This window comes from Polypterus senegalus, chromosome 2, assembly GCF_016835505.1.
Source record: "Polypterus senegalus isolate Bchr_013 chromosome 2, ASM1683550v1, whole genome shotgun sequence".
Classification (NCBI taxonomy): Eukaryota; Metazoa; Chordata; class Cladistia; order Polypteriformes; family Polypteridae; genus Polypterus; species Polypterus senegalus.
The window spans coordinates 210,628,960-210,646,254 of record NC_053155.1 but is presented as its reverse complement, the minus strand read 5'-3'; the positions used below and the strand labels follow the sequence as shown (position 1 = coordinate 210,646,254).

General features: G+C 42.3%; 1 protein-coding gene across 3 annotated transcripts in view; it reads right to left on the bottom strand.

Moving 5' to 3' along the window:
* The window catches only part of LOC120523702 (glutamate-rich protein 6-like), a 168,580-nt gene that overhangs the window by 138,815 nt on the left and 12,470 nt on the right, over positions 1-17,295 (bottom strand). For 2 of the 3 annotated variants that reach the window (XM_039745265.1, XM_039745267.1), the window contains exon 2: positions 13,558-13,917. In XM_039745265.1, coding sequence (XP_039601199.1) covers positions 13,558-13,870 — 313 coding nt within the window. In that variant the 5' untranslated portion in view covers positions 13,871-13,917. The remainder of the gene's footprint in view (positions 1-13,557; positions 13,918-17,295) is intronic. The other variant, XM_039745266.1, reaches the window with a different exon arrangement.

Below are 17,295 nucleotides of genomic sequence, written 5' to 3'. Positions count from 1 at the left end.
AAAAAATATTTAATAACAGATTTCTACTTTTATTAGCTATAAATATTGCTTTGATAAAGCAATTTAAACATCACCTGTAAATGCAACATATATCGTCAACATAAATATTTTATGCAGACTGACTACTACTGCAGCTGTTTTCATTTAGCTTAGTAACACTGCATCACTTAAAACTGACTTGTTTTACATTTGTAATTTAATGAAAGAGTCAGCGAGGCTTTTTGAGTTGTGAAAATATTGATGTCATCATAAAGAAACAAAGCATTATGATGTCTTTTTTAAATTATAACAGACACGGAAAGCTGAGACTTCTAAGCATGGATTGTCTACTGGTAATTTCAAACCTAAATAAAACAGCATTTGGAGAGGGTCCATCAAATTCATCAAAAATATATACAAGGGTTATGAATGTATTGACACAGTTTGTGTTTCGTCCACCAGCTCCACCACTTTAGTTATTTTTGAAAAGACAACTTGGTTTGTCAACTACAATTTTGAACTAATCAATGAACTGACACGTAACTGGTGGCAGAGTAAGGAGCCAAGGTGGGATAAATTAAATAACACAATTTATTTTCCACTAGACGGGCTTAGCTGAAATTTATTATCTACTGAAACAATTTATTGTTTTAACTATTACGACTAAAATCATTTTAACTACATAGCTAAATCCAACTTCTGCTCCCCTAAAGATGAAAACTGAAAACGTGAGAAAACCCTATTACCATGTTTTCTTCTGAAACTTTTTTTCTGGGAAGGCCACTGAAAATAGCAGGCGTATTTCATCGAATGGTGCCCCATACAGGGTTTGCACCTACCTTTTGCCCAGTATGGTCAGAATATGCTCTTGCCCCCTGCATCTCTAAATTGGGTTAAGGGGGTTAGATAATGGATGAATTGACATTTCCAGTTGTCTGATTGTTGACATCTAATGATTTATCTGAATTACTCAAATTTAATTTAGTTGTATATAATTTTTTTCTGATTTATTACAGAAATGTACTTAAAAAATAAGTTCTGTATTTGAAGTTATTTCTTCACAAAATGGTAAATATGCATTTTCCACATCAAATTATGTTTTAAGTTAAGCATTTTTTATGAATTAAAAAATGGTGCTTCACAATGGAGGATTTGGGACATATGTATGACAGCCCCAGCTGCTACATCGTCTTTAAACCTGGAACCGTTGATAACATGATCTGGATAAGCCAGTGCAATGAGGTCACATACAGTCAGGTGTAGGTGCAAAGTGGAAGAGTGCTTTTATTTAAAAATCCCAATCAAGAGCTCAAAAACCCAAAGTGCCATGGTGCAGTGCAGTCAAAAAAATCTATGAAATCAGTGCTCAACGTGGGTTAAAACCAGCATTAAATAATCCATTAAAACCAACCATAAACCCATGCAGACATTGGGTCTTTTCCTTCTTTTATTCTTCCTATAAACCCATTGTTTTTCTCTGTTGTCTCTCTAGTTGACCCCATTGGGTCTTGTAGTCCTTCTTTCCGGCTCACTTCCTGACTGCCTCCTTTGATGTAGGTACAGCTGAACCTCCTCCTTCCACTATACATCCTTGGCATCTGCCAGATACCGGGCGAAGTTTGCTATTGCCGCTGCTCCTCTTGACTGTTCAGCAGGGGATGATCCTTCAATGAGAGTCCCATTCTCTTTACTTCCTTTCGAGGCTAATGACACTTCTTCAGTGTGCTGGCTCTCACTCCCGATTCTTCCCTTTCTTTCTTTGGTTTCTTTTTTTTCTTATTCTGATATAACCCATCATATTCAACTTTGGGTGCAGTATTCCAATCACCTGTGAACCTGCGACCACACAGCTCCTCAACTGTGTGCACACCCACAGTACTTAAGCATGCTATTTTCTTTTTCTTTTTTTAACTTTTGCTGCTATGGAGCTCTGTTCCATCACAGTGGGGCCCCACTGGAAAATAAAAATTTGCTGATGAAGGCAGCAAAAGTGTTGACGTAAGAAAATATGCCTTCTGTCCAACTAATGTTTGTGACAACGAAAGAGATCTGGAAATGATAATTTTATTGCATATTCCTGGCTCTATTTTTTGAGGTAAGGATACATTCTCTCTGTGGTGGGCTGGCACCCAGCCTGGGGTTTGTTTCCTGCCTTGCGCCCTGTGTTGGCTGGGATTGGCTCCAGCAGAACCCTCGTGACCCTGTAGTTAGGATATAGCAGGTTGGATAATGGTTTATTGGTTGGTTGAATACATATTCTATTGGCTTGTAAATTCCCACATTAATAAGTTGGTAAAACAAAACCATCCATGTAGCATAAAATGTTTACTGTGATTTTGCCTTTCAACAGGAAGCCATGCCCCAGAGGTTGGAAGATTATTGCGGAAGAAGACAAACGCTGAGGTGTTGTGCGCAGCTGGTCTTCTTGTAAAATGGCTGAATCTCATTATATTGGTGTTTTTTCGTTAACAAATGATATGTATGATACTATTTTTTTAAATTTATAGAAAAGTCTTAACTCTAGAATACAGTTTTGCATGGCAAATGCAAATATACCATGTTTGTGAAGAAAATTTGACTTGAAAAAAATCTAACTTTAAGATGTAGGCAAGAATTTAATAGCTGAAACTGCTTTCAATTAAACATGACTTACTTAAACAATGAATTATCTATTGAATACTAGCAGAGAATACAACCACATTTTGGTGGTAATCAGGAGGGAAGGTAAATCTATTACAACAAGAGAGGATAGGTAGCTAATGCTAGTGTTGCAACTTCAGCAAGACAATGGGTTTAAAATATTAGGTGTAATTCATGTAATGATTAGTAACTGTAATTTAAATGTTTCATCAGTCAATTTAATTAAAGGCAATTTTTCATAATTAACACCTGAATTAATAAATGAAAAGTAAAAAGCAAAGTGTTATGCTGGGACCAAGGTTTAAAATGTGGATCATAACTATGACAAAGCTGAAATACTCCAAAAAGTATGTTTTTAGGTAAAAAAATATTTGCATTCTAGAGAGGTTTTATATGGATCAGCAGGATATGTATACATAATGAACCTGCCCAGAGGCTATAAATGAGAGATGATTATTTTCCAAGTTTCAGAATTCAAAAAAAAAATCTCAAGGGCACCTTGTGTATTCTCATTGGATATCAAACTGCAGATTCCTAGGCTTTATACATCTTTCTTGAAAAATTTACTTTTCAGATATGCCCAAATGGACAGGATGGTGGCATTCCAGGAAACTGGTTTCCAAAACTGCAGAGTTTACATATTCTCATCATTCTTGTGTAGGTTTTTCAGTAGCTTCCCAAAACCATATGGGTTAGGTTAACTGGTGACTCCAAAAGAGCAAAACACTACAAAAAAAAAAATGGCAAACTAGAAAAGCAATGGAAATAACTAATATGATCTTTAATCTTTATGAAGATTATGCTGATGCTAAACACAGATCTATATAAAAAGCTAACTTTCCAAACAAAGTTCAACTCATTGACTGATTATACTTATTCTCTATTATCTTTCCTGGTATTTTTACAGGCTTTGATTTGTACTATGTTTACTATGTTTTCCATTAACTATCAATTTTTCTATTATTTCTTGTTAGGAGGCTGCGCAGATCTGCATATTTACAATATTTTAATAGAAGAAAAACTTTATGTAATAACATTCTTCTTTTAAATTATACATAAAAATATATATAGTATATCTATACTAATAAAAGGCAAAGCCCTCACTGACTGACTCACTCATCACTAATTCTCCAACTTCCCGTGTAGGTAGAAGGCTAAAATTTGGCAGGCTCATTCCTTACAGCTTACTTACACAAGTTAAACAGGTTTCATTTCAAAATTCCATGCGTAATGGCCATAACTGAATCCTACTTACATACATATATACGTCCATAGCCTGCAGCTCGGTCGCCGTGTGAGGCATGGTTGCGTCCTGCGTCCCCCGGCCTCCCACCTAGTTGGTTGTCTGCCTATATTGCATCCCCCACGCCTCCCACGTAGTTGGCAGCCTGCCTTATATAGATTTAAATGCTTAAACGAACAGAGCAGACACGCTGGCAAACAACACTGAAAACTCTCTTTTGTTGATTTCATTATACTTTTCCCTTTCTCTGTGCAGTTTTTCCCCCTTTGTTGTATCTTAATAATGACAATTTAAAATGTGCAGAGCAGACATGCTGGCAAATAACACTGAATAATCAACGGCTGCAAGTATTACAGTGACCAGATGTCCTGGTTTACCCAGGAGAGTCTCTGTCTTTGGATCACCTGTCCTGGTGTCCCCGAAAGATCAGGAAATGTCCCGGCCTGTGGCGTTTTCCAACAAAATGTGTACTTTTCCCTAGAGGCCTAGACCCCAATTAGTCTTTCTGATTCCGAATCATACTTTCTACCCATCATGACGTCAGTTAGTCAAACTTCTTCTGAGTGTGACGCCTGCTGGTGGCCATTGTTTGCAGTATGGAAACGCACAGAAGGTGAGAAGGCGGAAGCGGACGCATCGTCAGATGGTATCGGCCGTGCCTTGTGATACGACACGTTTTTGCTATGCTACGCTATGAGCCAGGAATTATCTTATTATTCCTGCTGTGAGCCTGATATAAGAGCTGATGCCTGATTTAGTCATTCACTTGTCAATACGGCGTTCGAGGTGAGCCGTTTTCACTGAAGTTAAAGCTTAAACTTAAGAGTTAAACTTGCCAATTTATTTTGTTGGACAAAATTGAAAGTGCTGACAAAGTTTATTTTTTTTAACTTTAATTTTAGCTCTTTATTCTTTAAGTAAGTACTGCTGTACACACTTTACTGTATAGTCTCAAGTTTGCAAACTGTACTCTCTGTAAATTTCGTCGTAGTCGTGAATCTGATAATATTAATTTACTGTATATATTAATAATAAATGAATATTTGACACAAGTCACAACAACATTTGCGGATGTTTGCCTGTTCCTTACATTTACAGCTGTATTTTACTTTGTTTTCCTTTAGTTTAGAGTGCAGAGTGACACTGCTTCTTCCCTTGCCTCTTCGGAATTTGGTTTGCTGTTTCTTCTTTTGAAGTCAGGACATGCACTAGCAGTAGCACATGTACGTGGGATGCAATATTGTGAATGAAGCACGTTTATCCTGCAAGTGTAACTGACCTAATAATGTACACTAATGAGTTTATTTGCTCTTCAGGAAAGCGTTTCTTTCAGTAAATTTTAACGAACTGTTTTTGGCAAGATTTAGCCTGTAATTTCACGAAAAATAGCATATAATGGTATAGAACCCTACTTTGAAAATGGGTATATGTTTGTGGTTTAATAATATGATTGTTTCAAATGGAAGAAACTCGTACAGAATAAGATACAGGAAACATGAAAATAGGCATTTCCATTATTAAAGTCTATCTGGCTTCTGGGGGACTCTGCCCCCCAGCCCCCTGCCTGGTGTCCCAGGTTGCCCCCAGAAAAATCTGGTCACTGTACTTTAGCTAAATAATACGTTAATTAAACAGTTAGAAGACCTGCAAAAGAACCTAATTGAGGCAACTATTTTTACTGGCAGTGGCTCAGGGGAGAGAGTTTGTATTCCTCACATCCCCGTTATACCTTCTGATCTCCCATTTCAATTCAGGGACAGACCCTACAAAAGTTTGGCATTGATTTGAGGCAAGATTGCTTTTCACATGGCCAACTATACGTTGCATGCTCAAGAGTAAGCTAAGCGCACAGCTTGGTCATATTACAACCGGTGGGCCGAACTGACAACGTGGTATACAAAGAGATCATTAACAAATAATTATTGGTGTATTTTCCCTCAGTTTAAAAAGGTTGAATTTTCTTCTTAATAAAATTTAAAAGCAGTACTTCGCCACTGCGAAGCGCGGGTATTTTGCTAGTACAGTAATCCCTCCTCGATTACGGGGGTTGCGTTCCAGAACCTCCCGTGATAGGTGAAAATCCGCGAAGTAGAAACCATATGTTTGTTTGGTTATTTTTATATATTTTAAGCCCTTATAAACTCTCCCACACTGTTAACATTATTAGAGCCCTCTAGACATGAATTAACACCCTTTAGTCAAAAATTTAAACTGTGCTCCATGACAAGACAGAGATGACAGTTCTTTCCCACAATTAAAAGAATGCAAACATATCTTCTCTTCAAAGGAACAAAGAATGTCAGTGAGAGAAAGAGAGAGAGAGAGAGTGAAAGAAAAGCAAACAATCAAAAAATCAATATGTGCTGTTGAGCTTTTAAGTATGCGCACCGCGATAAAGATGCTGCAAAGAAGGGAGCAATGTGAAGGTAGTCTTTCAGCATTTTTTAGAGTAGCGTCCGTATCTTCTAGGCAAACAGCCTATGTGCAAACAGCCCCTCTGCTCACACCACCTCCGTCAGGCGCAGAGAAAGTCAGAGAGAGTGAGAGAGAACGAGAAAAAAGTCAAGCAGAGAGTATATCACTGAGGAGAGAATGCTCGAGCCATCCACCAATAGCAAGCAATCAGCATGTACTTTAAATTAAAAGACCCATTGTCCACAAAATCCATGAACCAGCATCAGTGATATATATTTATATCACTGAGGAGTTTTATTTAATAAACACAAACAAAAACTGGTCAAAAATACATGCTCTGATTGGGGAGGAGCCGAAGTGGGGTAGCAAGGGAGGATGGGAAGGATGGCGTCAGGGCAAGATCTAAGCCATCCACCAGAGGGAGAAAGTTAATAGCATGCTGTCCTTGTATGAAATCAACTGGGCAAACAAACTGAAGGGTGCCCGCCGATAAGACAGTGAACTTATCGGCTGTAAGTCCAGGAACCACCTGGTGAAAAGACATCCACTGAAGTGTCAGAGCGAATTCGACCCAGCAGGTAGTACGGAGGTGGGTCACTGCCCACTTAATGGCCAAGGCCTCCCTCTCCAACGGGTCTCCCGGTCCATCAGTTTCCGCTAAGGTACATCACAGGGTGCTCGACACCATCGGCGCTTTGGCTCAGCACGGCACCCAGGCCTGTGTCCGGCGTCGGTCTGGAGAATAAGCGGGAGCCCAAAATCGGGCGTCCGTAACACAGGTGCCGGCGTTACGTATAGGGGGCGCCCTTTTTGTCAGGTCAGTCAAGGGTGCTGCTCTTTGGAGAAACGGGAACAAACGGCGGTAGTAACCCGCAAGCCCCAAGAAAGCCTGCACCTGTTTCTTGGTACTCGGACGGGGCCATTCTAAGATGTCTTTAACTTTGGAGCTCTGTGGCGCACCTGTCCTTGTCCCACGAGGTAGCCTAAATATTTGGCCTCCTTTAATCCAAAAACACTTCCGGGGTTTATGCGGAGGCGGCTTTAGCCAGTGTTCGGAGGACAGCTGCGACCTGCAGTAGATGCTCCTCCCAGGTGCGGAATAGATGACAACGTCATAGCGGCGCTATAGGACTGGTGGGGCTTCAGCACTCTATCTACCAGGCGTTGGAAGGTCGCCGGGCCCCGTGCAGCCCAAATGGGAGGACCTTGTACTGCCAGTGCCCGCTAGGGGTGCTTGCGGATGCCGTTAAAGGAATTTGCCAATACCCTTTTGTCATGTCAAGGGTATGCAATGCGGGGCATGGGGTAGGCATCGAACTTGGAGATCTGATTCAGGCGTCTAAAGTCATTTCCAGGAGCCGTCTGGCTTGGAGACGAGGACAAAGGGCTGGACCAGGGACTATGGCTCTCTTCAATTATGTCCATGTCCAACATACGTTTCACCTCCAGTTCGACCTCTGCGCGTTTTGCCTCCGGAGTAGACTATAGCTCAATCAGCGCGTCCGGCCGGGTGACTCGCTCACTACCTCGGGATGGCTCGGAGTGTTTGGGCTAACTCCTGCCGCTGCTTGGGGTCAGCTCTTCGCCGAGGTTAAGGGCAGTTGTGCTTGCGAAAGGGAGAGTGACCTACGGGAGCTGGGAGCTCCTCTCTATCTCTCAGGGCTTTAACAGGTTGACATGATAGATCCTCTCACTTTCGGTCGACGATTGGGCTGTTTCACCAAATAGTCGACGCAGTCCTTTCTCTCCTTAACCTCGTAAGGCCCTTGCCAGTGGCGAGCCACGTACTCAAAATGTTAGAGGAGGGAAGAGCCTCGGCCTCCCAGCCTTCTTTTAGGATGTCGAGGATTCCCGGGGTTGTCGCCCGTATAGTAATTCAAAGGGGAGAAGCCTGTAGAGGCCTGGGGTACCTCCCGGTAGGCAAAAGCACGGCGGGAGGAGCTGGTCCCAGTTCCTGCCGTCCGCTGACTACCTTGCGGAGCATCTGCTTAAGCGTCTGATTAAATCGTTCGACCAACCCGTCAGTTTGCGGGTGATAGACTGGCGCTTTCAGGTGCTTTATCTGCAGTAATTTGGCTACCTCCTTGAGCGTATCCGAAGTGAAGGCGTACCCTGGTCCGTGAGGACCTCCTTGGGTATGCCCACGTGAAAACAAATTAACCAGTTCCCGCGATGCTTTTAGTATTAGCGGGCGCAGGGGAACCGCCTCTGGGTACCGGGTGGCATAGTCCACCATGACTAGGATATACTTGTGGCCACGGGTTGAGGGCTCCAGGGTCCCACCAAATCGACCCCTATCCTTTCAAAGGGGATGTCCACGAGGGAATAGGGACTAGAGGAGCACGGTCCCTCCTAGGAATCTGGCGGGTCTGGCACTCCGGACAGGATTGACAGAACCGCGGACCTCCTCATTGATCCCAGGCCAGTAAAAGCGGAGCTTAATCCTCTCCAGTGTTTTTCGGCCCGAGGTGGGCCTAGGAGGTGAGCATGTGCCAACTTCGCATATCTCCCGCCGGAAGGTACGCGGAATTAGCAACAACTTCCGCACCTCGCCCTCATGGGTAGCCACTTTCGGTACAACAGATCATTCTCAAGGACAAAGAAGGGTTCCCGCGGTGTGGATCCGTCCGCTGTGAGCTGTTAGGCAGAACGATCGCATTCGGGCAAAGCGCAGGGAGTCATCATTCCACTGCTCCCTCTTAAAGGAGGCGGCGTGGACCGAAATTGATGGTCCAGGCGCGAGAGGGTCTTGGGGCCTGGGCCGGGAAGAGTTCCTGGCTAGTCCCTTCTCCGGCGGAATCTTCGGGTCAAGGTCCGTAGCCACGAAAGGTCCCCGAGACACCAGCGCCCATAGGGCCTGCCCTTGTGCACGGCGTGGAGGCGCGGGAGGGGTGCCTTTTCCCCTCATAACAAGATCCAACGAGGCCCGGGGGCGCGAATGGCTTGCTGATTCTTTTAGACCAGTCTTGTCCCAGAATCACTGGGAAGGGGGTCAGGTAACACAGCGACCGTCATTTGGATTGGTTCCCCTTCCAGGTGACATAGCAGTGGCGGAGCGATATGACCTAGTCCCCCATGCACACAGGTGACCAACAAATGCTGTTTTAACCACTGTTGCGGTAAGACAAAGCGGCGAGCAACAATGGTAATGTTGCTGCGGAATCAAACAAAGCCACCACGGCGTGCCCATTTAGCAACACCACTCCCGATTCGGACTCGCCAAGGGATGCGGCGGGTACAATACCTCTCCGATGATGTCCAGCTGCAGTCCATAGGCTCCGGGCGATGTGATGGGGGCAGTTTGGCAGCAGGTGGCGGTCTCGCCACACTTGAAACAGCGCGCGGACCCGGCCTCTCTCTGGCTCTGGCTGGCGCTTCTGCAGCGCGTCGAGGGGCTCGGGGTGGCCGCCCGTCCCTGCGGTTCCAGCGAGCAGGCTTTTCTATCCAGGGCGTCGAGGAGGCCCGACATGTTCTGATAGGCGTGTCCCGGACCTGCTGGGCGAGGGAACTGGGCATCGCATTGACCAGGCCTTCACAGGCCACCCGCTCGACCACTTTCCGCCCGTCGGGCTCTCTGGCCGTAGCCAGCGGCCCATCTTGCCCCAGAACTTCGAGCGCCTGGGCGCGAAGCGGCTTTTCGGGTCAAAGACCCAGTTCCGCCATTGACGCCTGCTGGCCGGGCTAATGCCGTAGCGGGCCAATATTTCGGGCTTAGGCCTCCTCCTCAGGGAGGTCATAATAGGCCCGCAGCGCTGGTCCCTTCAGGTATGGCGCCAAGATGGGCGCCCACTCGGACCGCTGCCACTCGTTCCGGTGGCCGTCCTCTCAAACATGCCCAGGTAGGCATCGGCGTCCTCGAAGGGCCCATCGGACCATAGGAGGCGGCTGCCTGGGCGGGTCTGGTCTCGCCCGTTGGGCTTCCACTAACCTGGCCCGTGGCCTCCAGCTCCCGGTGGTGGCGGCTTAGCTGCAGGCCTGGAGCTGGTCGTTCATTCCTGCAGCACGTGTTGAGGTCCTGTCCCTCCGTCATTCCGGGATCTCTCTATCCTGCCGACTCGCCACTTGTAAAGGACCGAGGAGACAGTAGCAAGGGTTGGGGTTTTCCGGCCCGTATATTGTAAACACAAACAAAACTGGTCAAAATTATAAACAAAAGTTCATATGCGCGCGCCGACTCCTGGCGCCGGCCATTTTATTGGGGAGGAGCGGAAGTGGAGGATGCGGGAAGGACGCAAGGGAGGATGGGAAGGATGGCGTCAGGGCAAGATGGCGGAGGAAGGGCGGAAGTATCGCACTGCGGTCAATCCAGGCCTATGGTGCAGGAAGGTCTTTCTTTCTATGAGGAAGCAGAGGGAGAAAGTTAATACCCCACCATTCCCTGGCGAGTGGTTTCCCAGGTGCTATCGAATCAATCCGACCTCCTACCTACTGCGTGCGTGACAATATATATATATATATATTGTGGACTATGGCCGGCAGCTTATCCCGGCCAATACCCCCAAGCCGCCAGATGAAGTCCTCCCTGCAACATGGAGATGCCACGGGTTCCAGCAGAGCATCATGGACCTTGGAGTTTCCCTTCACATGCCTGCTGGATACCATGGGGACTGCCAGGGGACGCTGCAGGGAGGCACAGGGACTTATTTTTGCCTTATAACCTGGACGTACTTCCCAGTTGAGGGGACAGAAGCAATGTTGTACTTCCTGTTGAAGAAAAGGAGTTTTCACTTGACCCGGAAGTGTTAAGAGTCACATGGACTGAGGGACAGAAACACTTCCGGGTCGAGAAGTATAAAGGGACTATGGGTAACCCCAGCAGCCCGAGCCGGAGTTGGGAGGAAGTGTGACAGAGCTGCTGGAAGGAGTGGAGGATTGATTGTTAATTGAGTTATTGTATTGTAGTGTTTATTGGACTTATACCAGGTGTCTGATGTGTCATCGGAGGGTTCAAGGGGCGCTTATTTTACTATATATATATATATATATATATATATATATATATATATATTCGCAGGAGGCTGGGGGTCAGACCTGGCCGAGACGCCTGGAAGGACTGAGAGGTGGCGCATTTGTCCTCCAGGCCATGAGGGGGCAACCGCCCTGGATCGGAAGAGGGCCATGGAATGGGAGCAGGGAGGCTCAAGCCTGTTGGAGCCCGTGCCCACCGCCAGGGGGCACCCCAAGCCTCATGGAGCCCGGGACACAGTTACTTCCGCCACACTCCTGCAGGATGATCCTTCCAGGGACACCCGGAATGCTTCCGAGTGCTCTTCCGCCACACCAGGAAGTGACGTCGGAGGAAGCACCTGGAGCACATCCGGGTGAGAATAAAAGGGCCCGCCTTCCTACAGTCTGGGAGCTGGAGTCGGGAGTGAGAGCGGGACAAGGCTCCCATGGAGAGAGGGAAAGGTGGCCCAGGGACAGTGAGTGAAAGGCCCAGGAGAAAGGTGATTGGGGCAAGAGGCACAGTGTGTTGTGCGGGACTGAGTTGTGTGTTGATGGAGGAGATGCGGTCTCTGTATATATTAACTACATATGACTCAATGACGGACTAATAAGGAACTTTACTATATTTGCAGTCAACCTAAGAACAAATCAATCTAATGGTCCTGAGGCCCTGAAAACTCCAACCTCAACAAAACATATTGATTTAACCATGAAAAAAATTAATAAAACTGGGAGCATGTATTTCATTTAACAGTGAGAAAGGTAAGCTTACTGCTGGTCTATAGCTGTTGCAGAATAAGTCTTAACGTGCCCCCATGCACAGCAGTACTGTGGTCCATATCCCACCTACTGTATGTCCTTATTTTTGTATGCCATTAGTATTCTATAAATTTTGCTGTACCTGTAAGCACTATCATTTGTTATTACATGAAAAAAATGAAACAGCTTGCACAGTGCAAGCCTTAATTACTACTACTAGCAATATTTCCAAGCTTCCTGTGGGGCGAGGCCCATTTTTTTGTTATCATCTGATGCCAACTCCAGTCACATCTTCTTTGGCCTGCATCTTGGCTTTATCCCGTACACATCTTCTTGGTGTACCTCCACACTCAGTCATCCTCTGCCTTTTGCTGTACATGCACAAACCACTTTAGTCTGTTAATACCCAGCACACCACCTATCACATCTACACCAAGTCTTTCTCTTAATGTATTCCTCTCATGCTCTGGCACTCCACAAATGCATCTGATCACTCTCATTTCTGTTTTTTCCAGCCTTGCTTCTTTAAAATTAAAACAGTTTTGATGAGAGTAGGGACATTTAGCTCAGAAAGTTTGCCAAATCTAATCACCTATATTCTTGTTTCACGTTATTTTGCTATATCTTACTCCAACAGTGCATGTTATTCATCACAAAACTTTCAGAAACTTTATCCCTAAAATGTTTGATAGACTCAGAGAGAAGTCAGAATGATGAACAACTTCATTCTTCCATGCATTTCTCACCCTGGCTTCACTTCTCTGCCTGTACTTCCATTTACACTTACATATATTCGAGGTTGATTCAAATTATTACCTTAGGTTTATCAAGTCTTGCATTTTTACAGTGCAAGACTGTAATAAGCATTGCAACTTTTCTTTCCACATATTGTATAATGTGAGCATTGTCATTTCCATAAAGAGAGAACGTTTTCCAAGATCATTAATTAATGAATGTTCCTTTATAATTTTATACAGTATGCAGAACTGTCTGCCTGCCTCTTGTGCCCATGTTAGTAAACGGAAGCTTGTTCACCACCAGCAGTGGAAGATTTCTTAATCTAAACCCAAACTGCATACTTCTTCCACTAGTAAAGGCAATGTTTGCATTGACTAAGGAGAGGTTGGGAGCATGCATTGACAGCGCGTTGCCATACCCACTACACGATGAACCATATGGATTGACACAGTAGCATAAATACAGCGCACAGAGATTTCAAAACAGAAATATACATGGGTTAGAAATGGACTTTTAGTTTATTTTGCTTTATAGTATGCGCAACTGCTGAACTGCATCTCTCCAAGATTAAGCAATGTTAGTATAAACTATTACATACTACATTTCTCAGAATAAAGTAGACATGAAACATTTTAGTGTTCTTTTAAAATATGATGTAATGGCATTATACAGTAGAAGGTTGGAAGAAATTACTTTTGAATTGTATGATTTTAATAAAATAAAGGTTTTGATTAGTTTTGTAAATTGTTTCAATGGATGCAGCTGAAATTCTATAGCATGCAAAACTGCAGGTCTGCCAATCTTATAAGAGAGCTAAAGAAAGAAAAAATATGTACCTGTTGGTGAACTATGCTTTGCCCTTGTGCCACTGCCACCATATTCAGGAATAATGTCACTCTCATGGGCCTCCTTTGCATTTGCCTTTTGGGACTCATTAACTTCAAATAGTTCTTCAGCATTAGTCCAATTCATTTGCATGATATACTGCTCTACTGCCTTCTCAGGACTATACTGTCCACTTGCTTCATAGTGTCTCTCCAGCCTCTCAACATTCTCAATTGTAAGTCCTGATGTGGAGGGAATGGGATGCAGGGCTGAATGTGATAATTCCGGTGGAATACTGCTAGACTCTCCAGTTTCTCTACTCATCTTGGAAAGTCTGGAGTTTTCCTTCACATCATCATCATCTTATTCTGCTGCAATATAAAAATATAAAATATTTTTATGTTATTCAGTGTTAAAAATATAGATTAAAACATCATAATTTTTATGCAAGTGGAAGACTAATGTTAGACATAGAATTAAATTATTAATTTTAACTCACATAATTCAGTTAATAAAATCTTAATACTATTAAAACATTTTCTTATGACTATTAACACAAGCATTCCACTTGCAACTCTCTTCATATTTAATGCTGTTTACACAGTTCTGTCAACATGCACCCATCAAACTCATGAAGCTGTAAAATGTAAAGCAAAAAAATATTTTAAAATACAGCATACCCATGCTGACTATCCAAAACTCATAATGGGACTTTTTTTGTGAGTTCCAGAGTATACTGCACATGCATTGTTTTATGCAAAGACATGTGTCTTTGCATACTATAGTTTACATAGTTCAATAAGTTTACATTTTTTGACAGTTAATTCACTGAGATGAATATCTTTTATTCAAGATATTAATTGCTAAATGAGAGACCTTATTTTCAAAATTTTCAGTAATCTAATGCTACATTATTTATTATGAATGTACATGTTAAAATGTAAGGTATTTGGCACAAGTTTGACACCTCTGAGTGAAAGTTCTAGATCAGCCTGAGAAACAGTACAATATATCTTTTGATTAATCAATTAATATTTATTTAATGTTTAGTTTCTCACGTGCACACAATTCACAGTACAGTATGTACTGAACACAATGAATAACATATGACACACAGTTACAATTGATCTAAAAAGATTTAGAAGTAAAGGCATATATTCTGTTTATTTTGAAAGCTGTGCATGTGACTGTGATAGGTTATTGGAAAAGGAAAGAAAAAAAAAAGCACAATTAATATTACAGCAACACTTAAAAAAGAATCCGCTCTATGTTAATTTGCAAGTGGACTGTAAAACTAACTCAGTAGAGAAAATTAATGAAAACAATGAGTGCATGTGTGTCTATATTTTTGCTTTACTGCATTGTGCTTTTGTATCTCTGACCTGTATTCTTGTGAGCTCAGCTGAATTTTACCATCCTTTAAATTTGTTAAGTTTCTTGTTATTCATTTGGGCATGAAAGTGCCCCTCCTTATTGAAAGGATCAAGTTTAAGTAATAAACATTGATAAAAAACTGTAAACTGAGCTATTTATAATATGATTTTCAAGGGGACCTGAATTTTCCACTACAATGGTAATACGGGATTTATCACAGAACTGTAGGGACCAATAAATTATTTGTCTTTTGCAACATTCATACTGTATAACATGCAATTTTCGGAACATACAGGTAAGCCACACAAAAGCTTCGTGGAAAGCAACTCATCTAAGCCCACTATGTTGAAGGGGACCAATCAGAAAAACACACATTGTAATGAGCAGGATCCAATCAGTGGAAAGCCACATAATAAGCCCAAACCAACCAGAGCGCCATGGAGTTAGTGTCTTCAGAAATCTTATTTTCCACTCATCCATATTGAAATGCTACACTAGCATTTTTAAATGTATATGGTTCTGAAGAGCCTTCAAAAGTATTTGTTTAAAAGGTTTGAAAATGCCATGGTAGTGTGAACAAAAGGCGAAAAATTGAGACAAATGTTTTTATATGAAAATGTAGTTTCATAGACAGGGTTTAATTCATTACTTGCTGGATTTATATCTATTTTGGTACAATGACTCTTAAAGACTATTTTTGAAAATAGTCTGTAATATCTTACACTGGACGATTTATGGCTTATTGGTGTATATTTACTGGAATCTATTTGTCTTTGTTTTTGATGGTCACATTTGTAACTTGGTATTCATTAAAAATTTATGCCCTCCTTAGTGATTCCTGATGATTATTAATGGTTTACAAGTAATATATAATTTCTTCTAACACTTATTCTTTTATGAAGGAATTTTTCAGACAAAATTAATTAAATATGCAAATAAATAAAAGTACTGTCAAATGTGACAGTAAATAAAGAGTGTGAAATGTGAGAGTAAATAAATAAGTTTTTCACTGAATGTTTTTTGTTACTTATTTATTTATTTTATTTTGTCTGTAATATTCTTTAAAACAAAACATGAAATACAGCTTAAATTTAAAACTTTCTCTCAGCTTGACGAGTGAAGGCAAGTGGTCTCTAGCAAGTACTGATTTTTAAATGGTGAATCGCCCTCTGAGTGGATGAACATGCTTTGCTTGTCTTAAGAATCTTGTGGCTCATGTGCAAGCTTAAAGTTGTGACTGTGCACGTCAACTACAAGTGCAAGAAAAAGTTTCCCCCAGAATTACTGTGCAAAGTGGAAACTTTAATTCTATAAACTTCAAATTCATCATTATGAGCCTACATCTAAAGTATCTACTGTAAGTATGTTGTTTGACGTTTGAAGGTTCAAGTCCCGTGTGTTAACAATTCACCAATTGAAGCACAGCACTTGCCAGAGCCAGCCCTCTCAACATTGATGAGTAAAAGTAACGGTTTTAATTCAAGCCATATTTCACGTTGAGTATGATGAAATATTATAAAGTTGAATCAATACATAAATAATAAAAAAAACATATTCTGTGACACATTTATCTATGCTGTCACACACGTGCGCATGGGAGGCAGCTAAAGGGCTTGAGTAAGGGCAATTCTGAGTCATACCGGGATGTGCACTGACTCTTTTTCTCCCTGTAGACCATTCACGGAAGATCCCACTTGGCTCTCTTGATGTCACTTCCGGGACCGAGCCTATGGAAGGAGACCTTGCCGTCTCCGGTCCCTGTGATGTCACGTCCAGGCTTGAATCTATGGCTGAAGACCTTCATGAGCCCGACCCTTTTGACCTCACTTCCTGTCTTCCCCTTTAAAAGCCTCCACCTTTTCCCTATTCCCTCAGTTCTGTTTTGGACTCGGTTTTGTGCACATCAGTGCTGTATTCATTTGATCGACTTTGCATCCAGGAAATCAATTATACGGGTGGCTGCCCCAAACCTTTCTATGACTCTGAGTTGAGTTTCTTAAAATGCTTACATTTCATGTTTGTTATTTATTGTCACATTTCACAGTATGTTTTATTTATTTTTTAAATTTGTGTGAAACACTCCTCTATATTCTTCAACATCATGAAGTACCCCGTATATGCAACTCATTTTTTAAATTTTTAACGTTCATTTTGACATCTGTCTGAGACATTACTTTTATGTCTTTTTTTGAAGAAACTATGGTGAAATAATTTATAATTTTCTTTATACTATACATTTTTACTTTTTTCCTTGTGTATCTGCGTTGGGTTTTAAATTATCTTTCTCAGCTCATTTGTTGCATTAGGATTTATCACTGTTTCTTGGATTCCGCTGTAATTCTTTTTGCATTTTTTTTTCTCTTTTGAAATACAGT